Source organism: Hipposideros armiger, unplaced genomic scaffold, assembly GCF_001890085.2.
Source record: "Hipposideros armiger isolate ML-2016 unplaced genomic scaffold, ASM189008v1 scaffold_228, whole genome shotgun sequence".
NCBI classification, from domain to species: Eukaryota; Metazoa; Chordata; class Mammalia; order Chiroptera; family Hipposideridae; genus Hipposideros; species Hipposideros armiger.
Genome location: NW_017731578.1, coordinates 1,880,437 through 1,904,077, shown reverse-complemented (window position 1 = coordinate 1,904,077; position 23,641 = coordinate 1,880,437). Strand labels below are relative to the sequence as shown.

The 23,641-nt window shown below is 55.9% G+C and overlaps 1 protein-coding gene and 1 long non-coding RNA gene across 2 annotated transcripts in view; one reads left to right on the top strand and one right to left on the bottom strand.

The window, feature by feature from the left end:
- Positions 1–5,873: 5,873 nt before the first annotated feature.
- On the bottom strand, positions 5,874–9,258 carry LOC109389308 (uncharacterized). Its single transcript, XR_002125376.1, has 3 exons — positions 8,477–9,258; positions 6,827–6,988; positions 5,874–6,650 (listed from the first exon to the last, which is right to left on the bottom strand). It is a non-coding gene; the product is annotated as an uncharacterized LOC109389308 (long non-coding RNA).
- A 23-nt stretch (positions 9,259–9,281) lies between these two features.
- Positions 9,282–23,641, top strand: part of SHANK2 (SH3 and multiple ankyrin repeat domains 2) — a 138,389-nt gene continuing 124,029 nt past the window's right edge. The window contains exons 1-2 of the mRNA XM_019654662.1: positions 9,282–10,390; positions 11,974–12,098. Coding sequence (XP_019510207.1) covers positions 10,222–10,390; positions 11,974–12,098 — 294 coding nt within the window. The 5' untranslated portion in view covers positions 9,282–10,221. The remainder of the gene's footprint in view (positions 10,391–11,973; positions 12,099–23,641) is intronic.

Sequence of the window (23,641 nt, the reverse complement as noted above, 5' to 3'; positions counted from 1 at the left end):
AGTGTCTTTAGAACATTTAGAACATGTCTTTAGAAACCATGGGCCACAGACCAGATCCAGCCTACTGCCTGTTTTTATAAAGTTTCATTGGAGCACAGCCGTGCCCATGCATTTGTATAGTGTCATGGCTGCCTTTGAGCCACCACTCACGGAATAACTGCAACAGGGACCGTATGACCCGCAAATCCTGAAGTATTTACTCTCTGGTCCTTTACAGAAAGAGCTGGTCAACCCCTGACCTGGCACCTTTAGAGAGCCCTTTTCAGAGGACTTATCAAGGTGCTCCACGTGGAAACGTGTCTTCTTCCTGCCCTGAGTGACTTTTAGAACTGCCCCTGTGTGCGGGCAACCTCTGATCTAAGCGCCAGCATTGGAACAGGAACAAATACCCTGGGGAGGGAGGTTGGTGGCCTAGAGGTGGACAGGAACAGTGGCTGGGCCCCTCACTTCAGCTGGGGCCTGGCCTGCGTTTCACATGGCCTCTCACCTTAGCAGTCAGTGCCGGCTGGGCTGGTGGAGAACTGGGGGTTCAGGGTGAGCCCTGCAGCCCCTCACCCAGCCCAGGCTCAGCCTCCTCTCCAAAGCTTGGGGCGCCAGGTGGCACCCACACTCAGCCTGACTCCCATGAAAGGAGAGGCTCCTGGATTTATAGCTGTGGGTGATGTCCACCTCCCCCCGGGGGGGACTTGGGGACTGGCCTTTCAAGATGAGCCCAGTGTCCTGTCCGAAGGCCCACTCAGTGTGATCTTTTGGGGCCAGTGTCGAGACCCACCAATGGGGCAGGCTTGGCCTGTCATTTTAATTACCAAAGGAAGGAAAGTAAAAAAAAAATGCCCTTTCCTATACTCCCAGCGAAATGCCAAGCACTTGTACAATTCCCCTGATTCTGTTTTGTTTTGTTTTAAAGAACATTCAGTCCAGGGTCTAAGGGCAAGTTTTATGAGTTGGCGCTGCCCTTGGCCGAGCCCTGTGACAGTGGACAAACCCTTTCCCCACTGACTTCATGGACTCTTCATGAAAATCACCCACCAGGCTTCAGGTGGTAAGGGTGGCAGACGAAAGCAGGGTGGAGGGGTGGTTTAAGCAGAGCTGTGGGTGCCGGGCTCCCTCCTGCAGGCAGTGTAATGGGGGGTCCACCACCTCTTCCCAGTGTGCCAGGAGCAGCCTGGTTTTAACACTGAAAGCCCACATCCCAGGAGACCCTTCTACCCTCTACCTCCCCGCCACCCCCACCCCAGGCAGCCTAGGACAGTGGGTTACACCATCAGCATCCCAGACGGTCCACATGAGTCCCAGCTTAGGTCTCATTTGTTGAGTCAGCATCAACTAAGCACCTACTGGAATGTTCTGACCTTCCATTTTGCAGTCAGGAAAACCCAGGCCCAGGGTAGGCAAGGATACTACCCAGGGTCCCACTGCCAGCTCTTGCCAGAGCCAGGACTAAATAAGTGGGCCTTCTCCCTGTGGAAGCACGGAGGGCAGGACCAGCCCTACCCTGGGAGCGCTCGCACGTTACCGGGAGACTCAGAAAGTAAGCAAACGAACAGGTCACACTTTCAAATACAGTAATTGTCGAGAGGAACATAAAACAGAGGGAGGGGCTGAGAACCAGGGACACGGAGGGCGTGCCTGGGCAGCAGGCAAGGCACCTCTTCGGAAGTGACCTTGGGGACCTGAGCAGTGTCAGCAGTCTGGCTCGTGAAGCCCTCGAGAGCATTCCAGGGAGAGCACGGGGCAGTGCAGAGGCACAGAGGCAGAGATGAGGGTGGCCTGTTGGAGCAAGAGAAGACAGCAGCGTGGCTGGAACAGGGAGATTTACGAGGGGGCAAGGCATGAGTCAGATCACAAAGGGTCTTAGCCGTGGTGGGGAATTTGAATTTTTATGTCCAATTCTGATGGGAAGCCATTGGAGTACTTTCAGTGGGAGCGAGGCGCTCTAATTTAAGGTTTTTATAATAAAGAGTGAATTCAGGGAGACACCAATTTATATTAAAAATATATTTCTATTTTAGGTCTTATATTAAAATATAATATATAATGTATTGCATTTTATATTAAAGTAGTATACTTTTATTATGAAAGTCTGGTATTTTGCGGTGAGGGGATTGACACCAAGGTCACGGAGCTGGTTTGGCGCAGCCGGGATCCCCATCTGGCCTCTCCGTTCCAAGGCAGCTGGGCTCCTTTCAGACCACATTTCCTTCCGTTAATCTCTGCGGGGAGCAGTGATCGCCTCCCGTGATTATTCTGAACACGTTTGGGCTGTATCTCCATCTTCTCCACCAGCCGTTCCTGGCAGGTAACATGCCTGGTGGTGTTTAGGAAATGTTTTTGGGTGATTTATTACAAAATAATGAGACAGTTTAATTTCAATCACCTCTGCACATTATGGCTTCTATTAGGAAAACCTTGTGTTGCCGACCGTGTTCCCGAGGGGGAGGAAAACGGGTGTGACCAAGGCTGGGCAGGGCGTTGTCTTAACTGCCTGTCTGAGAAATGGCTCCCGTGAGACCGCCTCTCGCCGACTGGGCGTGTGAGCTCCATGGGACGGAGCCCAGCGTCGTCCCCGCTGCAATGTGCAATCACGCTGCCCCTGCCCTGCCCGAGCAGCAAGGTGGCCTCCCAGAAGCAGCATCGTTTGTGAATGAATCGCCCACGTTCGTCATCTCCCCCACTCAACACGAACAGCCTCACAAGGATGTCGCTCGGAACACCAAGATGTCCCCGGGCGGAGGGCCGCGTTTCCCCGGGAAATTGTGGCAGCCACCTCCCGGTACCAGGCAGGTGGGCCCGAGGGCAGCACCAAACACTCACCTGACCAGGAACCAGGACGTGTGGAGGGGCGACGTGTGTGGCCAAGGCTGAGGAGCCACCCGGCAGGAGCAAGTGACAGATGACTCGGGGAACTCCTCCTGCTCACGCTCGGCCTCCAGGCCTTCCCGAGGACAAGGCTGGCCCTGTCCCCACCGCCCGTGGAGCGGCCCTCTGTGCCACTCTGCTGCCAGTGCTGCCGCGGTGAGCTGGGCCGCCTGCCCACGCCTGGCATCTCTGCCCAGCTGGGACACCTGTTGAGTCCCTGGCCCCCCCTCGGCAGAGCTGACGGGCTCTCTGTTTAGCTGCCTCCTTCCTGATTGGCAGAGCCTGGAAATTTCTAGGACAGCCACCGCCATCCCTGGTCCCTGGAGTTCCCTCTTTCTAATAGTGTCCCAGTTCCTGCCTCGATCAGGTTGTCACTGAAATGCATTTACACTAGGAGAGATTTAGATGGGGCTTTTCTCAGGCTTTCGTTTCCTTGCCCTGGAGAAGGCGGGATCCCCACCCCCACCCCCGACAACGGCTCCAGGAAGGAGCTTTCCAGGGCGATGAACTCCCCAATCTCTCTCATGGGAGTCCTTCTGGGGTCTCCCCACACATCTAAGCTCCAGTGGCCCCAGCCCGGATCCAAACAAATATATCCCGCACGCCCACAGCCCCCGTTCAGTGTGCCTCACCACAAGAAGTGCTGAAAAGATCTGGTACTTCTGCCTGTGAGGAGTAACTCATCGCAGTAATTCCCCCAGCGGCTTCCGCGATTTCGTCGCCGCCGTCTGCATAGCCTGGAATTCTTCCAAAGCGAGAACAGCCGACTTGCGAGTGGTTTCCATGGGCAATGATATGTTCACGGACACGGAATGGAGTGAGTCGTGATGCTGACCCCACATTAGGTTTTGGAGACACAGACTGATTTGCTCGTTTTCATTTCGTTTTTGGGTTTTGGAGCCAGTGGCTTGTGGGGCCGAATTACTAAAATGGCCTGCAGCCTCCCGCAGGCCTGAGGACGGTCAGCTTGTCTGAGTCCAGACTCCGCGTCCGGCGCCTGCGTACCCCTCCTGCTGGCCTCGGGCACAGCATCCTCCCTGTGTCCATGCCTCTCTGACTGACAGCCGGCTCCAGGCCATCCTGACCACCTGCAGTGTCACTCCTGTGTCGTGCTCATGGCTTGGGAGAGTTGTCCCCATTGGCGATAGCAGACTTGTGTGTATGAATAGTTTAGATGGAAACACGGTTCTTCCCACGTGTACAAGTCAACCCTGGGTCATTGCAGGGGATTCAGGCCTGATGGGAGCAAGGCTGGGGGACGAAAGGGGGACAGCCGCTTTTCTATCGTTTTAGCCTTCTTGAGTGACACCGCGGGAAAGCATGGGCGTCCCGGGCCTGGCTGAAGCTGCACCCCAGCCTCTCACTGCCCGGCCGTGTCCCGTGGACCCTGCCCTGAGTGCAGGTGGCCGACACCCATGGCCCGTGTGATCAGCTCATCCTGCCTCTCTGTTGTGCGCCAGGACCTCTATCACCTCTGTCTGGAGTACCCTCCTCTCCCTCCTGCCCTCTGCAGCCTCCCAACCCATTCATTCCTACTCACATGTGGGTCTCCTCCTACAGGAAGCCCTCCGGGCCCCTTGCGGTTCTCACAGCATCATATCCTGCACACGTGTGTGACTAGTGGATTAATACTTGTCCTCCCATCTGCCTGGTGTATGAGTTTGCAGAGGCGACTGTAACAAATTACCGCACACTTGGGTGGCTTCAAGCAACAGAAATGCGTTCTCTCCCCATCCTGGCGGCCAGGGGGAGGGTCTTTCCCGCCTCCTCTGGTGTTTTCCATACGCTCCTCCGCCTGTGGCTGCATCACTCCCATGTCTGCCTCTGTCTTTACATGGCCTTCTCCTGTGTCTGCATCTCAAACCTCCCTCTCTTTCCTCTTATAAGTCACTGGATTTAGGGCTTTTGCTGAATCCGAGGTGGTCTCATCTGCAAAGGCCCTATTTCCAAAAATGTTCACGTTCACGGATACAGGGGAGTTAGGACTTGAACACATCTTTTGGGGGCCACCATGCAACCCATGACACCTGGCACCTCCTTAATAGCCAGATGGGGCGTGATACCCAGTCCATCACCTGACACTGAGTAGGTATTCAGTTTTAAGTAATTGCTGTCTTAATTCACTCGTTAACGGGGTTGCTTAGTCACTGCCCCCCCCCACCCCCAAACTTAAGTCCTAGACCAAAACCGAGCCCCAGGGGAGCTGTGAAGAAATGTAGCTGTTTGACTTGACATGGTGCTGTCCCAGCGGGGTCCTGAACATGCCAGGTGAAGCTATCTGGTCTACCCCAGCAGTCCTCGGCTTCGAAACTTAAATGTCGGCACTAGCCCTTCCCGTGTGGGGCACGGCAGACAGAGCACCCCAGGGCCCGACGTGCTCACACACCTTGGCCATGCCGGGCCTGGCTTCCTGGGGCTCCATGTTCACACCTCCTCCAGGACCAGGCCTTGCTGCCAAGAGAGCTTGGTCAGTGGCTGACCAGCCCTAAACGCCAGCTGTCATCGCTGGCACCTGCTGCCTCCTGGGCCCGGGTGAAGGGCAGCCTTCCCTCCAGGCCCGTCATGGTCCCACTGGGAGAAGTGAACCTCGGGCCACAGTTCAAAGCCATCTGATGCCTGGCCTCCTGTGGGCGTGTGACGCAGGCACCAGGAGCACCTTGAAAGGCCGGCCAGTGGGGTAGGTACCCCGATTTCTCAGGCCCGCCAGCGGGGTGGGGACCCCGATTTCTCATGACCTGTACGCTATCTCTGAATGAACTAGAATGAGGTGCCTGCCCCTTCCTCGAAGCGCTTGACTTCAGTCTGTGCCAAAGTCGCCGTCATACGTTCATGGCTCCAGGATGGCCGTGATGTAGGTGGTGTCGTCTGCAGGGGGGACTGTCACTCCCTGCACGGCTGTACTTGGCGGCGCTGTACACCCACCCCCTTTACCTTCCATGGCTTCTGCTACATTGGGGTGCATTCAAGTGTCCCCACCCTGTTGAGAACACACATTTGGAGAGAGCACTGCTGGATTACATTTTTGTGTTTAATCAACAAACACAGGTAGAATATCACCAAGAGTAAACATGTGTTGGGAGATTCGGAGAGCAGCGAGGCACGGTGTTTGCTCCCAGGGAGCCCCCAGTTAATGGGTCAGCGGGGGAGAAGGGCCCTGTCAGAGGCTTGGCAAGGCTCGAAGGGACCCCGGTGGAGAGAATGTGTGGTGCTGCCCTGCGTTGGGACATTGGGGCTGGATGGCTTCTGCCCGGGTCAGAGCGCCTGCGAGTTGGCCAGCCCTGGGGGAGGGCATGGCATGCAAAGGGAACGTGACGCCTATGGCGGCGGGGTGTCCGGAAGGCCCAGGTGCGAGGAGTTGGGTAAATTACACGGCCGACTCAGGGCATTTCAGGGGAGTGAGAATGAACCTAAGGCTGGACTGTGACCATGGTCCGTGGTCCCGGGCAGCAAGGGGCAGGTGCAGGGGGGCGGGACCACTTTGCGGCAGGCTGTTTGTTTCACTAAGCCCCACCCCCAGGAACCAATGGCCTTGACTTCCCCAGGCTCACCAAGGTCAGCGGCGTGGAGACCCGGCAGGTGCCAAGGTTGAGCCCCAGTGAAGTCGGGTCGCCACCCGTCTGGGCTGCATCTCTGGTGCAGGGAGGGGTTGTCCCGGGCTGAGGTTCGGGTGGCCTCTGGGTCTTGGGTCGGCAACAGTGCCCTGGTGGCCTCACGCAGAAGCTGCATCTCGATGCCACAGCTTGCAGCCGTGGCCGTGGTTGTCCTCTTGAGACAGCTTTTAGATTCTTAAACTAGCAGAAAGAGCCCCCTGAGAGCTTGTAACCTCCAGGAAGGTTCCTCCCTGAGGCCCGGGGTAGGCGGGGGGGGGGGGGGGGGTTCCCCGTCTGATCTGCAGCCGGGAGAGAAGGCCGCGTGGTCGTGATGTGTGGACAAAACTAGACGTCAGCTCTTCTTTTAAGGGACCCACCCTTCTGTTTGCGTTTCCCATTGCTTTTCATGGGTTGCTCCAGACAGTGGAAGTTTCGAGGCCTGGGCCGGCCTTTCTCCTTCGTCCGCGGCTTCCTGGGCCGGCACAGCTGCACGCAGTAGGTGATCCGCAGAGCCCAGCTGCTCCTGCCCCTGCGTGCAGCTGGGAATCGGGGGTGTCCTAACTCGAAATCTCCCTCAGTCTTCCTTGGGCCGCCTCCCCTGCCACCCCTTTTCTCTCCTGGTTTCACACCCTCATTCTGTTTCACCCCACATTGTGGGGTGCGTGGCACTCTGCCGGGGGCTGTGGGGGCTCTGCTGGTCACGACCCCACGTTTCCCGAGGGGTTCGGCCCTGCAGGGCACATGGGGGTGCCAACGGGGCAGATGCCCTGGGTTTCGGGGGGGTGAGGTGAGGTCTTGTCCCACCTGATCCTCCAAGTTCCTACAAGGCAGGTATAACAGTAGATGAGGCTGGTGGGGAAACTGAGGCTCTGAGACGCGCAGCCGGTAAATGGCTGAGTTGGGGTTCAGACCCAGGTCTGCTGTGAGTGAAAGTGAGACGGGTCGTGATGGGCAGGCACCAGGGACACTGAGGGGTTTGGCATCAACTCAGCAAACAGGACGGGGCCACCACAGTTCAGGGGCAAGGCGGTGGCAGTCACAAGTGTGTCAGAAAGCTCTTGGACGGGTCAGGACTTGCTGAGAGGGGTAGGCCGGGGCTCGGAGCCGGCGCTGTGGTTAGCCCAGGAGGGGTCCTGACGGGAGGAGGAGGGGTCGGCACTTGCAGACCCCCGCCCTGCTCAAGGTGGCTGCTGCGTGCCTGGGCTGGGCTGGGCTCGTTCACTATTCCTCCTGAGGCCACAAGACGTGTCTGCTATTATTCCCATATTGCAGAGCGGGACCCTGAGGCTCCGAAGGTCACAATGACCTTCGGGTCAGAGCAGAGCTGGGATTTGAGCCGAGCTCTGTATGATGCCAATGCCACCCTCGCCCAGCAGGACAGAACGCCCCTGCCCGTTTGGTCAGTGGGGAGGTGGCCAGTAAGTGCCCGGTCAGCTGCACTGTCCCCAACAAGGGGTGGGGACCGGCTGGTAGGAAACGTGCTGGTTGTGTGCGAGGCACGTGAAGCCCAAGGCAGGTCCGGGCAGCATGTGGTCCTGCGGCCAGAGTTGGGCCTGGCACCGGGCAGAGGCGGGTGTTGGGGGGCCACGTGTGTCCCCAGGGAGAACAGGCTCAGGACCCTCCGAGATTTTGGGGGCTGCTTGCCAGTGGCTACGCAGGAAGGGCCGTGCCTTGGGCAGCTGGGGCCCTTGGAGAGCCTTTCCCTGGAGTAGGGGATAGGAGCCCATCGTGGGGTTTGCACGTTCCAGGCACCAAGTGGACCTCGGGGCCAGGTCAGCCCTCCCCCATGAGAGACTCAGAGGGTGGTGGAGGAATGCCAGTGTGTGGCTGCATTCTGGTGGGGGAGGCTCCCCGCAGAGCCCCTGCCCGCCCCCAGCCCTTCCCCCACCCACTCCTGCGGTTCCAGGTGGTGGTTCAGGGGACGGCTCGCTGGGATTCTCGCGTTTCCCCACACCATCACGGAATCGACCCATCTGACCTCACCAGGTTCCCGGGAGGCCTGAGGTTTAGAGAGCCCTGTCACTTACTAAACGTTGGGCAGGACAGCCAGGCAGCCATGTGACCCCGCCGCCGGCCCGCTCCCGGGGCCCTGGACTCCTGGCCATGCTTCAGATCTCATCGGGTGGGCTGTGGTGTCATGGCCAAGCTCCCGGGGTGGGAGCCCAGGAACTGAACTGCCCTCCCCAGTTGTTAGACCACCCTGGACTGGTCCTCCTGGACTGCACGGTCTGCCACATGTCAAGGCGTGTGTCCCCGCTGTGCTGGCCCTTCTCTGGAAGATAGAGTCACCTGGCGAGTTCCTTTTTTCATGGTTGTCTGTTGCAGGGGTGGGGGGCTCGGGAGTAGGTCAGGACATGTGTCCCCCTCCAGCTGTGTCCCCCAGTGTCTCTGAGGCTCCCCTGCCTCAGCTGTGCAATGGAAGCTGCCCGTCACCTTGTCCGAGCACCCATGCCCCTCCTCTCCCAGGGGTCCCCAATCTGGCTTGGCCTTGCTGCTCCCAGGTGGCTGCATGCTGGGGCCACGTGCTTCCCACGGGCTGCAAAGCCAGTGCTGGGCAAAGCTGACCAGTTGTCTGGGACTTGGAGCCATCAGCACGTGGCTCCCACTGTAAGCTCTCTGTGTTCCCAAGCCTAACCCTCAGGCAGGGCCTGCTGGGTTCTTCCAGGCCCGCGGCAGCCTTTCCGTTGGGGCTCCTGGGTGGTGGTTGGGGGGGCTCTTTCTGCTCACACCCAGTCCTCCCATGCCAGCCCCTTAGGACCCTGGAAAAAGCCTGTCCTCAGTGCCGCCGCCCCGCCCCTCCCCTGCACAGTGGCCTCCTGCTACTGACTTACTTCCGGGGCAGCAGCCCCCCAAGGTGAGGCAGGACCAGGTCTTGCCGCCGGCCTGGCCTGCAGGGAAGTCCACTTCTGTCCTGCACCCCGGAGCTTCCGGGGATGGATAACCATGTGGCAAAGCGCCCTTCCTGTAAATGACAGCAGCTGATGCAAAGTTGGGCCTTTGGGTTTCTTTCTTAAAAAAAAAAAATAAAATAAAATAATGCTGTGCCAAGAGGCAGACAGTGTGGCTTTAGATTGTCTCTCAAACGGGGAAGCCCAGGCTCCTTTCTCCCCATCCCCACACTCATCATCCCCCAACGGAGGCCTGAGTCCCAGCCGGTGGCCCTGGTGTCACTGGAATGACCTGCCTCCTGCTGGAAGCCCCCGCCCGCCGCTCGCTCCGGCAGCCCCCGCCACCGGCCTGCAGTTTGTCTGCGCGCGGGGTGACGCGGTTGACTGTGGAGGCACCACGTTTCCTCGGACGGAGAGGGAGGGGTTGCTGCGTCTCCTGGTGCCGGCTCGCGCAGAGAGCAAATAGAATTTGATTTTTTAAAAAACCCCTTTAAGAAGAAGAAGAAGAAAAAAAGGCAAAAGTGCTGCCTCATTGCTCCTCCGGCTGATTTCATTTGCTCCCTGGAAGATGCCTCCGGCCCCGGGCCCCTTAGCGCACCGCGGGCGGGCGTGTGCGTTCCTCGGGGCCGCTCACTCTCCCTGCTTTCTGGTGCCTGGAGCCAGCCCGCCCAGCCCGCGCCCGCGGCCTCCCCACCATGTATGACTCCTTCCTCCCGCTCACTCCTGCTCTGCCTCTGCCTGGCCCCCCCTCCGAGCCCCATTGTGCCGTGCCCGCCTATCCCGTTAGCCTGCCCCCCCAGCTGCCTCGCTCCTCCTGCGCCCCGTGCTGCCTCGCTCCCTCCATGCTGCCCGGATCCCGCGAGCTGGGTGATTAATTGGCTCTGATGATGAGCGTCCCCGGCGCAGGAGCAGCCGCGGTGATGATGACGGGTCACAATAATGGTCGCTATCCCCGGAATTCTCTCTGCAGTGACTGCATCATCGAGGACAAGACGGTGGTCCTGCAGAAAAGGGACAATGAGGGCTTTGGGTTTGTCCTGCGAGGGGCGAAAGGTAAGAGCAGCTGCTCCCAGCCTGGCTGCATTCACATGTCGCTTGTGTGTGTGTGTGTGTGTGTGTGTGTGTGTGTGTGTACACGCCTGTATGAAAGACGCTCCCCAGCCCCGAAAGCAGCCTTTTTTCCTGGGGGCACTTGGTTGCTAGGCAACCGTGTTCCTTAACATGCTGCCTTACTCAGAAAACCCCAGGGCTTCCTTTAGGAATATTTTTAATTTTCTGGACACACCATCGCTCTCAACGAGCTCTGTCTCTCCCTCCCCCCACCCATGTCTTTTCTTCTAAATCATGGATGTAATCTACGTTTTGTGGCTTAGTTGAGCCCAACTGTGGCTGCGTTCGGAGCTCCTGGTCTCGGGCACCCAGAATTAGCCGGTCCTGAGTTCCAGGATCTAGAAACCGCCCCATCCTGAGAGTGGGCGCCTGCTCCAAGTGCGGCAGACATCCATGTGCCTGCCTCTGAGAGGTGACTTTGCAAAGGAAATGTGGCAAGATGGTCCCCTCTGCCGTGGCCTGAGCCGGCAGCACTCACGCCGTGGTGGGGGGCTCCGGGGACGTGTTCCACGGCAGTGCACCACTGCCAGCCCTTGACCTGGGGGCTCCCCTTCCGAAAGAAAACAAAATGGCATCACCCCCCCACCGGAGGGGACAGCTGTCCACCTCGTGTGTGGTGGGTAAGCCATGTGGAAGTTTCTACGCTGGGGGCCCGGCTCCTGTGCTAGGAGAGGCCTCCTTCCCAGGGTGGCAAGCCACCTGCCCGAGGCGCAGGCTGTCCTGCTAGCAAGCTGTCCAGAGAGAGAAAGAAAATGTGGCTCTGTCCCCATGTGTGTGTCCATGACTGTGTGTGTGATGTTCCCTCCCCTCCCCCTGCCGAGGCCATCTTCATGTTCCTACCCCTCCCCCACCCCCACCCCCAGCCCCTCAGGTCAACCCAGGCAAGTCCACCGCTTGCCCTAGAGTTTAGTCGGCAGCTGTGTAGGACCCAGGAGCCCAGGCTCACAGCGCTCAGCGGCGGGGGCCCAGCCCTCCCGTGGACGCTGGCTGCAGAGTGGTCCCGGAGAGCCGGGCTCCCCCACACACACACAGTTCCTAAGCCTGTTCCCAATCTGCAGCCACCCGCTGGGTCCGCGTTCTCTTCTGTCCGTGCCCCCACTTGGATTCCCTTGATTGCGGGTCTTCATAGCTGTAGATTTGGCAGGTGGTTCCGTGTGGTGTTTCTGTAGCTCCGTGTGGTTATGGGGGAAAGTTTTCCATTTTTAGAACTGAAAATGTTTAGTCACGGATGCTTTTAAAGAAAATGACAGGCGTGTACATACAGACATGTACAGTGGGGCACGCTACTCCGTGTTTTCAGCAGAGGGGACGAAAGATAGGATGGTGGCACCAGATGCCGTTGGCTTCATTGCTTGCGTGGGTGTTGGCCTGTGACATGAGTGTCCAGCCCTTCCCAGGGGACCACTGGCCTGGACCGCCCACTTCCAACAGGAGACACACAGGTCTTTCTCCCGGGGTCCCGTGGGGGTGGGGCTGCCCACTTGGAAACCTCCCAGGCTTGTAACCAGGTATCCTTGCCTTCCCAGCGGACACGCCCATTGAGGAATTCACGCCGACGCCGGCGTTCCCGGCCCTGCAGTACTTGGAGTCTGTGGATGAAGGCGGGGTAGCATGGCAAGCCGGACTGAGGACTGGGGACTTCTTGATCGAGGTAGGGACGCAGGTGTTTGTACCTTTCTGCTTGGGGAGAGCGCCGACTCTCTTATGGTTGGGGTCCGTGGTCTTGGCAGCATGGCTGATGGGCCAGAACGGGGGTACTCGCGGAGGCTGGCGTGGACTCGTGCTCGGTTGTGTCCCCCTACTGTGGGTGCCGCTTCCTGTAGACGTGTGTGTTGGGTTGTGTTTGAGGCCTTGGCTATAACTCTGGGGAGTGGAAATGAAATGACAGTGGAGCTTGGCCGTTGGTCTTGAAGTCGCAGGAAGAAAAACGTGGCTGCCATGATGTCGGGGACACATATAGATCTGCGGAACATTTCGCTGTGACTGTGTGAATAGACACCATGAGGGCCCGTTGGCCATCCATGTGCCATCAGGGCAGGCTGGAAGGTGCAGGACTGTGGCTGTGGCTCGGATGAGGTCTGTAATGTTGGTGGCTCAGAGTCCGTTGATTTGTAAGTTGCGGTAACTGGCCTGTCGATGGAAGATGGCCTTCAAACACCCAGGAGCCTGGGCAGGAGGGGTGGCTACAGTGGATGGCAGGAAACTTTTAAAATTCAGCTGCTTTGAAAACCAGCTTCTGCGGGTAGGTAAAAGCGGGGTGCATCGTCCTCACAGAAAGAATCCCACGAGATGCAAGAACCCGTGTTTCTCGGGCACCCGGAGCTGCCGTGTTGGTGTGTGTGAGCTGCCCGAGCTGCCCGCACACCTGAGCTCCCAGCCCTTGGCGGGTTTAGGTGTTACTTTGAATCTTGTACAGGAATGTGTGACTCTTTGGAAATAGTAAGGATGAAAGAGTCTGTTGCACCTTGGAAAATTCTTTGTAGGAGGTTGGGTAAGCGCAAATGGCCCTCGTTGGAGTGCACGTTTCTTGAACAAGCATTCTTGGTGCTAACCCTGAGCCCTGTGTCTTCAGCATTGGAAATCCACGTGCAGTTGGAAGGAATGGATGTGTGCTGTGCGGCCGGCCACATCATGGTCCCCGCCATTGGGCCAGCCAGAGACTTGTCCATTCCGTAAAGCAGGAGACCCGGGCCATGGCGAGATGGTCACTTGAAGCCTTTTCTGTCTGTTATGCCTGGGCTCCCGAGGGTGCTTTTCTAGCTGTGGTTTTTCTCATGGCCTCCTTCGAGCTACTCAAGCTGTTAGAGTGATGGGAGTCTGGAAGGAAAGACACCATTGAAGGGGAGGGAGCCAGGTACAGCGGGGAAGGCGCCGTAACCTATTCCAGGTATGATGTATTTAATTAGCACTGACCCCTCGGAGCCTGGCTCGATGGAAAATGCGCTCATTTGGACGTTGTCCATTTACGCTGTGGGATGTGTCTCCAGACTGATGGAGGCTGGAACCCACTGAGGCTTCGTGGGTTAACTCGATTTGTAACCTCATGAAAATGCAGAGAGATGGGGTTGAATCATCTCCTGTAGGATGCAGTTGTGATGTAAGTCCCCTTCCCGTGTGCGTGTGTGTGCGCGTGCGTGTGTAAGAGAGAGGGGCTCCGATAGGTTGACAGAGCTGTTGTTGGTTTTAAATCATAAATGAGGGCTGCAGATGTAAGCACACCCCCTGTTGTTGGGCTCCTCAGATTCTCTCCATAATAAACTATTCACTCACAGAAATGGGGGCCCCGCAGAGCGTGCGCTGGGCCCGTCCCTTGCCTGAGGAAGCAGAGCTGTTCCGGGTTGGCAGATGTGGCCCCAGCATACCTGGGCTGCCCCGTGGGATGCAAGCCTCTGTGGGATTTGGGAGCAGTCAGAGTTTCTGCACTTCTTTTTTCAAAGCATTTCCTTTGACATTGCTCCTAACCTCTGATATGCAAATATATTTGCCATTTTGGAAGAGGTGTTATATTCTGGGTAACCTCTGCGTTCCAGGATTCTAGGAGGGCCTGGCCCTGGGAAGCATTAAGGCTCTGTTGGTGTTATTATGTCACCTGAAGGAGGAGAGGGCTGTCCTTAGCCACAGGCCCTCCAAGGCTGCTCCCCGAGAGTCCAGCAGTGGGGGTCAGGGTGCGGAGGCTGGACCCTTGGAGCCCAGCTCCCCGCTGTTCATTTCCAAGGCTACACAGTGGGGCTCAGAGATCCCCCTTTAGGAGCTTGGGTTAAAAAGACTGAGTCTCCACTGAGCTGTTTTCCTCGCTACCGGACTCCACCGCTGGGATGTTAATATCATTTATAGCTGCACGTTTTCCCCAACAGACAATTGTGTTACGTTTTTAGGGAGTAGCTTCCACCTTGTAGGGATTGTTTTCGATGGACTCGCGTGTCCTCAGGTGAGTCTTCATCCGGCAGGAAGCCGCCCGTGGAGCCAGCGGGCCGTCAGCTCTTGGTGAGGCTCAGAGGCCCATGTGGAAAGCTGCCCCGAGTGCGGACAAAGTGTCCTCGTCCCCCTGCAAGCCTTCCTTTCTCTCTGCTATTGGAAAGGAACGCAGCGTGTGTCAGATGTTTATTTGCTCTTTAAAAACGCAGGCTGCAGTTTGAAGTTGGGACCAAGGGGCCGCTTTGAAGGGCATGTCCGCTCTTGGAGGTGCCTTTCGGGCTTGGTCAGCATGTCCTGGCCTTGTCCTCTGGCCAGCCTATCATGGAGGGTCCCCGCTGTGCGTGCTTTTCTTGGGTGCTGACCCTCTGAATTTATGTCTCTCCTGCCCTGGCATCTGGGAGAAGTTTATTCTCTTGTTGTTAGTGTTGTTTAGAAGTTTATTCTTTTGTTGTTGGTGTTGTTTCTTTGTTGACCACCCACCATCAAGAAGCAAAGGCTTTGAGCCAAGTTCCGCGTACAAGGCCATCCTCAGATGGGGACTTAGGAGGAAGGCAGGTCTCGGCGTGCCACTTGGGCTGTCATGAAAAATTCCCTCGGCAGTGGACAAAGAGAAGTGGGTGCCCCATGGAGGGGGCACGTGAACGTGGTGGCTCCGTAGATTATGAGGTTCACTGTTTCCGATCAGCCCGATGTGCCCGAGTCCGCTGGAGGCTGATGACATTGGAGCTTCCCCAGGGAGGAGGCAGGGCGCTGGCAGCAGAGTAGTCCTGCGGGGACATGCAGGGAACAGGGGCAGCCCAGGGAGAGAAAGAAGCAAGCAGGGGGCCAGGGCAAGCTTTTCTGTCCTCACGGGTCAAATGTGAGGATGGGGCCTCCCCCCACAAGGAACGGTGGAGGCCCACGTCCCTTTTGGTTGCAACCAGTTCTGACTGGTTTTAATAATGATAGGAGTTGGCCAGTGTGACTCCTGCTGTTTCTCTGAGATTGTCTTGGTAAGTCCGCCACCCCCACAAGAGGGGACAGAAGAGGTCACTTATGGTGAGTCATATGGAGGACACAGACGGCTCATGGATGGCAGTGTTGCATCGAGTCGTCAGGGAGACATGGAGGTTGGGATGTTGTTTTCATGTCCTTTACAGATGAGGAAACTGAGGCACAGGCAAGTTAATGTCCACGGCTCAGCAGCAGATGGGCGGAGAAGCTGGGATCCCAGCCCAGGCTGCCTGACTCAATGGCCCATAGCTCAGAGATTCATGAGATACGCTTTGATGTGCTCGACGTATAAATGGACAAAGGGCAAGAATGAAAACAAATGATAAGGGGCCAATTCTCACTGTCAAATTAGTGGACACTTTTACTTTGTATTAATTACTATAGCTGTTAGTTGTGACCGCGCTCACATGTTGCTATGTGGAAGAATAAATTGCTGTAAACTTTTTTAGAAATCAGTGTGGCAGTGTGTAATAACCGTCACGCTGAACCAGGAATGGTACATCTAGGAATCTGTCCTAAGGGAGCGATCTGAAAAACAGGCAGAGCTCACAGTGTCGCCACAATGTAAGGGGCTGGGGCAATAGGGGAACGTTTAAGGGGACACTCGTGCATCTGCTGTGGATTCACAAGAAAGCACTGAAAGTCACGCTTGCAAGCTCTTAGAGCCAATGGCAAATGGTTACCTTACATTAGGTGGAAAGGGCAGAATCAAAACTGTTGGGTCTTCGGAAAAGTCATGATGTATTTTTCTGTTTTTTGTTGCAAAAATGCGTCACAACTTTTCCGACGACCCCATATAGGCATCTAAATGATGCCGCCTCCCCCCAAACGAGGTATAGGAAAAAGAAGGAAAGGAGATATTAGCCCCTCAGCAATGGGATCATGTGGGATTCTTTTCTCTTTTTTCAGACTTTTCTCTCTTTCTCCAATTTTCTGGAATGACAGTATTAATTTTCTGACAGGTGTTAATTTCGTTAAGTAGAAAATTATTCCTTAGAACAGAGCTGTCTCATGCAGGTGAGCAGTGTCTCAGCCTCCATGGCCAGCGTGTTGCTGTGTGCTCTCCGAAGCTTTCTGGGCGTTAATTATTTTCCTGGGGTCATCCCTCGCCGAGCTGATGCAGTGCCGGAGGCTCCTGTGGGTTTTGTGATTGTTTGCTTAGCCCTGAAGTGGACAGTCTCGTTTGGGTGTTAATTTCCCTAAATAGGGTTTTCTCTTGCAATTAACATCGGCAGCAGCATCCTTCATCCTTGAAAACCGACGCTTGAGTTTGCTAATTCCTTTTTCCTCGAGTGAAATGCCTGCGCCAGACATGGGCAGGAACTATCTTGTAATCTCGGTTCGCACGGAAGTAAGGATGCTAAGAAGGCCACCCTGGTGTTGTCCCCAGAGACCATTTCAGTAACTTATGAACTGTTTCCTAGGCAGGTGCTTGAAAACAGGACTTGAAACCGTAATGTGGGCTCTAATGTTTGTTCGCTTAAACCGTTGCATTCAAACTGAGCTGGAGCTGTGAGCCACTGTCACAGCCTGGTGGTAATCGGCCCTCTACGCCCCGCGTCAGAATGAAATATTGCACAGAGGAGGTCCAGGTTATTCCTGACCATCCTTGTGCATGATACTAATCAGCGTGTGCTTCCCAGGTCTCAGTGTCCCCATCATCAAAATGGGTGGCTGTGAGAACTAAGTCTCCTGAGATGAGCCGTGTGCTGCCCGAGTCCTGCTCTTAGCCTTGGTCTTAAGAGAAGGCGGAGGACCAGCCGTGCTGGCCATAGAGCTGCCACTCCATCAGTGTTTGTTGTTGATCATCATCTTGTCCCACATCCTCTTTAACGGTGCCTGACTCAGCAGAGGAAACCAATGGCTGTTAGTTGAACATATAATAGTAATATAACAATATGTTATAATAATGGCAGGTGACTGTTGCCACCATTGTTTCAAGCATGGAGCAGTTACAGAGCACGCCCGCCCTGTGCCAAGCACACACAGCCTGGCCCTTCCAGCCAAGAGTGCACTGGCTTCTTGATGCCTCTCTCATGGAGGGGATGTCAGCTAAGGCAGGCACCTGCCCGCCCCACCCCCGAGCCCCAAATGTCCCTGGCATGCGTGCCTCCAGATCTGGCTTGATCTCTGCTCCCAGGGCACTCACTGCCTTGCTCAATTCTGTGTTGGCATGGGTCTGGCTTTTAGGTAATCTTAGAATTTCTATTCATCATTTTCATTTTGTCCTCTAGCGACACATCCCAGGGCTGAGGCCAAAGCCCTCCCGTGGTTCCTGCTATGCCAGGATCCTTTCAGTCCAGTTGTTCAGCCGCACCAACCAGCTGATATTTCTCCATCTCGCCCTTCAGGATATCATGAAGGGCTTCGTCACATGTCCTGCTGGTGGTCCACAGGGCCAGTCTAGGAACTCTACCCATCCCCATCCCCTTCCCCCAAAAAAATTCTTAATATCTTCCTTACATAATTTTAACTAGGTATTTAGTTCAATAACTAAGTTACAGACCAAACTCCAGCTGATGTTTGCTAGAAGCTAGGACGACTGGCAAATTCTCAACCTTGAGTAACGTTGATACTTTGGTTGTCAAGTTTTTCTGGTTTCACATCACAGACAAGCAGGGCCAATGGCTGTCCTGGTCCCTCCGAGTGTGGACTCCTTCTGTTCCGAAGCTCTGTTGCTTCTCGCCGTGCTGGTTTTAGAAAAGGCCTGGGCCCGCTTGTCAGCTTCCCACTCCAGCTCCTCTGCTCCTGGGCTGCCTGCATTGAGGTCAGTGCAGGAAGAGAGGGCATGGCCACCTTTACCTGCCACTCTGTCCCCTGGCCCCACCTTTGCTGAGGTCAAAACTTCCAGCCAAATTCTCTCAGCGATGGTTGGAAGACATTCCTTTAGTAGCAAATAAAAGTCAGCACAGAGGAGCTCAGCTGCTTCTGTTGTTTGCCTTCAGCGGATGCCAGCACCCAGGGCAAAGTACTGTCATTACAGCCCTGGCCCTCCAAGGCTCCTAGCTTGGAGGTCTTTGCTCTTCAAGGCTCTGAAGAGGCCACTGCTCTGGGGGGAGCCCCTGGAAGGCTGGCAGGCTGGACCCCTTTCCTGCACATAGCCATGGCCCCTCCTAAGCCTAGGGAATGGTTCACGTTGTCCTCCATGTTGATGGAACAGGTGGTCCAGGCTGCGGAACAGCCCAGAATCCTGCTGAGAAGGTGGATGCAGGCAGCTTAGCGATGGCAGAGCTGGTCTTGGCTCATTCATCTTGAGGCTCTAATTTAAAGCATCAGTGATTTCAATTTTAAGCTAAAAAAAGATTCAGAATCACTTCGGGGGACCATGGCTGCTGTGCTCAAGGCTCCGTGGGACTGGCAGATGGCAGTGCACTGGGTCGGACAGAGATGAGAAGGAACTTCGGTCAAGGGCACAGGCTGTGCAGTGTGCTCTGGGTTTGAATTCAGGCTTTGCCACTTCTTAACTGTGTGAACTTGGGGAAATCCCTCATCTCCTGGCCTCAGTTTCTTAAATTGTAAACAAAAATATGTGTGAAGCATGCAGCACAGCTCCTGGCAGTGTGAGCTCTCGACAATTGGTAGCAGTTGTATAAGTCATTTTTGCAACTTCATGCATTCACTTGTGAAGCATACCAGGTGCTGGGGCTGCTGTGTGCTGAGGGAGAAAAGACGTGAATCAGACAGTTCCGTGGGAAACTCACAATCTGGAAGGGGAACAAAAAGCAGAGGGTGAAGGCCCCAAGATACATCAGAAAAAGGGCTTCATGAAAGAGATGGTGTTGGCTTGCGGGGTCAGGAGTGCTCCAGGTGGATCTGGGGAGTGGCCGGACGTTGTGGAGCTAGCGGTGCCTGGGGCTGGTCCAGAGAGGGCCTGGAATGTCCGTTTAAGTAGATGCTGGTATGTATGTCTGGCTGGTCAGTGGCAAGGAGCAATAGGAGGACATGTGCCCCCTGGACCTCTCCACGGTGCTGAAGCTTTTCCGGGTTCTGTCCGTGGTTCTGAATGTCTCTGTGATGTTGGAACTCTCCATGGTTCTGAGTCTCTCCAGAGTCCTGGATTTCTCCATGGTGCTGAACTTCAAAGCTGGGGGGGAGGGGACCCTCCCCTCCCTCGGGAGAAGGAACCTGGTGTGAGGCCTCAGCACTTCCCATCTCTTGTTGTCTTCACCCCCCTTCCCTGTGACCTGTGTCTTTGGCCTTCCTGGGCACAGCAACTTATTATTCAGAGGTTGGTTGAGAAGTCTCCTCTGTGAAAAGGGGTGATGCATCTGTGATGTCTTGTGCTCTAAGCTTACCTTGACTTCATCACTGAGGTCTCAGCTCACGTCACCTTCTCAGAGAGGCCTCCTCAGGCACCCCCTCTCTGACATTCATGAGTGTGTTTCTTTCATCATCAGGATCATCTCACGTGTTGGGTGGTTGACTTACTGTTCATCTCCCTCGTGAAAATGCCTGCCCCCAGTGTGCTGGAGGGTTTGCTGATCTGGTCCCTACTGTGTATCCAGTGCCCAGTATAGTGCTTGATGCATAACAGAGGCTCCAAAACATGTGTTCAGTGATGGGCAGTCCTAGGTAGTAAGTGTTTTGTGCCCATTTAGCAGGTGATGAAGCTAAGAGATTGGGTAGCTTGCCAGGGTCCCACAGGGCGATCTGAATCTAGGCTGACCCCAAAACTTGGGTCTGGCTGATGCCCCAGGTAAGTCCTGATTGATTGCAATGTAATCTTATAATTGTCTTCTTCAATCCAGAAGGATGCTGTAGACCCAGCCCCAGTCTACACAGGGTGAGGTCTGCTGGAGGTATGGTGACCTGAGATCCCCACATTGGAAGGTTCTGGTCCCGGGATCTCTGAGGCACCCCTTGACTCCCCCGAAAGGAGCCCTGCTGGCCTCTCTCCACATGCCCTATCTCCCACTCACCCGTCTCCCAGTGCGCTCAGCAGGCTCTCGTTAGCATTGATTTGTCTCTGTCTGCAGTGCCCTTTTGTGGGGAGTTTCATGATACAAGCAGTTAGGTTGGCAAATGAACTGAAGGAAGTCCTTGTGCTAAATGCCCTGTAGGATTTTTTAATTGATGGAGTTTTGTCAGTCCTGGGAATTAGGGGGGTGGTGTGTGCCGGCAGCAAGTCGAGCTGAGATGAGAAGGGGTGGGGGTGGGATGTGGAAGGCCACGGTTCTGTCTGATGCTGTTAAGTTCTGAGAGTGGTCTGTCCCCGTGCTTTGGTGCCATGAGACCAAACACCCACCAGCAAATTTTCCACTTCCCTTTACCCAAAACCTTTGGTTTCATTCAACAAATTTGGAGCACCTCCTGTGTGCTCAGTCCTCTGTAGATGGGGCTGAGCATCATGGAGAGGAACGGAGCCCATCCCTGCCCTTGAGGGGCAGAGTTAGGTGGGGACGGAGGCCTGTAGGCCTCTGTTGGGACTTGGGGCGGGGGCACTAGGGAGAAGCTGGTTATTTGGACTGGACAGGTGGGGGAGGTGGCACACACACTGGCCTGCAAGGAGACAGGTGGGCCTTGACCCCGGCCCTCTCTCCTTGGTCTCCCGAATGTGACACACTGCTCGCTCGCTCGCCCCTCCTCCACTGGAATAACTCTGCTCACCCTCATATTTCTGCTCAGCTGCACCCTACCACCTCCACCACAGGGAAGCTTTTCCTGAAAGCTCTGTGAGATAAGGGACAGCCAAAGCTGAGCACTTGACAGGCACTTGGTCAGTATCTATTAAATGATGCAAGTTGGCACAAGTGCAGGGCACAGCCTAGATAGAGGCTCTGAGGCAGGAATGTGCAGGCGATGCCAGGAGCCCCAGGGAGGATGAGAGCATGGGGCGCACTGGTCAGCTTGAGTGGTGGGGCCTCACTCTGTCACTGGAGGCAAGCTTCCTCGGGGGTTTCTGGAGGGACTTCTGTGGCCTGCCAATCAGCAGGCTGGGACCTTGCTGGAGAAGGGAGGTGGACGCAGAAAGCCCAGACCGGCCACTGCCCTTGAGAAGCAGGTCAGAGCTGAGAGCAGGGCTTAAAAGCACAGCCCCAGGAGGAGGCCCATCTAGGTCTGAATCCACCTGCTCTACCTGCCTGCCGCATGACCTTGGGTGAGTTACACGACCCCTCTGTGTCTCCATTTCCTCATCTGCGAGGTGGGAATAAGAATAGGTCCCATCCCTCAGTCTCGTGAGTGTGTGTGTGTGAGGCATGCAGAAACAGCAGAGCACGGGCTAAGTCGTATGCGCAAGAGGAACCATTGCTGTCACTGTTGCTGCTGTTAGCTCATGGCGGGGACGTAGAGCCTTCCCGGCCAGGCCAGACACCCCCTCTCCCCGAGGCAGGGTCTCACCACCCGAGGAACCTCCCCCCTCGGAACCCGCCGTGGTGAGGTCAGATGTGAGCCCATTGGGTGGAGCTGGCTGGGCTTCGCTCACCAAAGAGTTCCCAGCACCCAGCACTGGCCTGGAGAGATGGGGGTGAGAGAGTCCCACGGAAGAGTGCCGGGGTGCCCGTGAGCTAGCGAGGGAGCAGCTGCCATTCGTGGCCGCCCTCGCCGCAGGCTGCTGGCACTGAGAGGTGCGCCCTGGGCCTGAGCAGGGCAACGCCAGGCCAGGCCAGTGCCCGGTGGCCTGGCTCCTGATAAACGACGAGGGTTTGGATGTGTCCCAAGCAGGGGCATTAGACTGGAATGCTCCCCACACCACTCCCGCCGTGTGTTTGCCATCAGCCTCACCACGACCGAATCCCACCTTGCTAAGCGCTCTGTGTGTACTCACTCATTTAAGCCTCATCAGAACCTGTGAGGTGGCTTCTACCATTGTCCCCATTTCCCAGATGAGGAACCTGAGACACAGAGAGGTCAGAAATGCAGGCTCAGAGCCACCAAGCTCCTGTGTGACCCCAGCACCATGCTCTGAGCACGTCACACTCTTGCCTCTGTACTCACACTCATAACAGGATGAGAAGTCACTCCCAAGTCCGGTCCCTGCCTGGGGGGGTTGTCCCGGATTCCTTTCCTGCTCCCAAAGTCTTTGCTTCATTCCTAGCTCCAGGGACTGTCCTGTCGTCACGCTGTCACACTGCAGTGTAATCCGGTCCTTGCTTCTGCCTGCAGGACTTGCTGATCCCGGCTGATCTCTGCCTCCAGCACAGGGCACATTGCTTCCTTCCACCTGGGACACTGTCCCCCTTGTGCCCACCTTGGCTCGCTTATGTCAGGTCTCTGCTGACCTTTTCCAGAGCCTTCCCTGACCCCCTTCTCTAAACGGCGTAAAGCTCCCCAAACCACATGCCTCTCTCTAATAAGGGACATTTTTTTCTCAGCATTGCCACTTGTTGAGTTCGTAGGACCCGAGGGTTTGTTGCCTGAGAATCCCCCTTCCAGAACCGGAGTCCCATCCCTGGAGCCCCATCCGAGGGAGGAACCCTCCTCCTGTGCCCTCGGTCACCCCGGCACCCGGAAGAGCAGCCTGGCAGAGCAGGAGCCCAGGTTATGTTTTTCGATTGAATGGATGAGCTCTGTCCCCGGGCCTGGCCCAGAGGCCAGCTGGCTCCACGGAGAACATCGAGAGGACTTGCAAGCAGATGCTGGAACCTTCCCTGTTGGAGAGGTGTCTCCCTTGTCCCCATCATGGCCAGGAAGTTGAGACGGTTGACTGACTTACATCAGAGCCATAAGCCAGCCCTTCCCTGCTAAGTTCTAGAATGCTCCCAGAACCCACTTGAAGCCGGAGGAGCTTATAGGGGGAGCGTATGTTTCTTCTCTCGGGAAACTGTAGGAAGCTAGAGTAAGCTCCACCCCAGAGATGCCTGGTGACCGGTTTTTACATGAGTATTATTTCTTTATGGTTGGAGTAAGTCACATCCCCCAGATATTACTGGGAACACAGAGGAGAAGTCAGGTGGTGCTGCTAGGAGACAGGGTTACTGCCATGAATGAGGCTCAACTTCTCGGGGTTTTATCGCTTTATATGTATCTGTTAGAGACACAGTTTGTCGTGTGTGTACAAGTGCACATTTTTATTGTGTGTAGCATTTTTGTTGTGGTAAAATACACATTCTATAAAATTTACCATTTGACCACATAAAAGTGCAACCCAGTGGCGTTTAGTGCATTCACAAGGCTGTGCAGTCGTCGCCTGTGTCTAGTTCCAGAACATTCTCATCACCCCAGAAAGAAACCCATGCCTACTAGCAGTCACCCCACATCCCCCCACAGCTTCCCTCAGCCTCAGGCAGCCACATGGCCACTTCCTGTCTGTATAGATTTGCATGTTTTAGACATTTCGTATACATG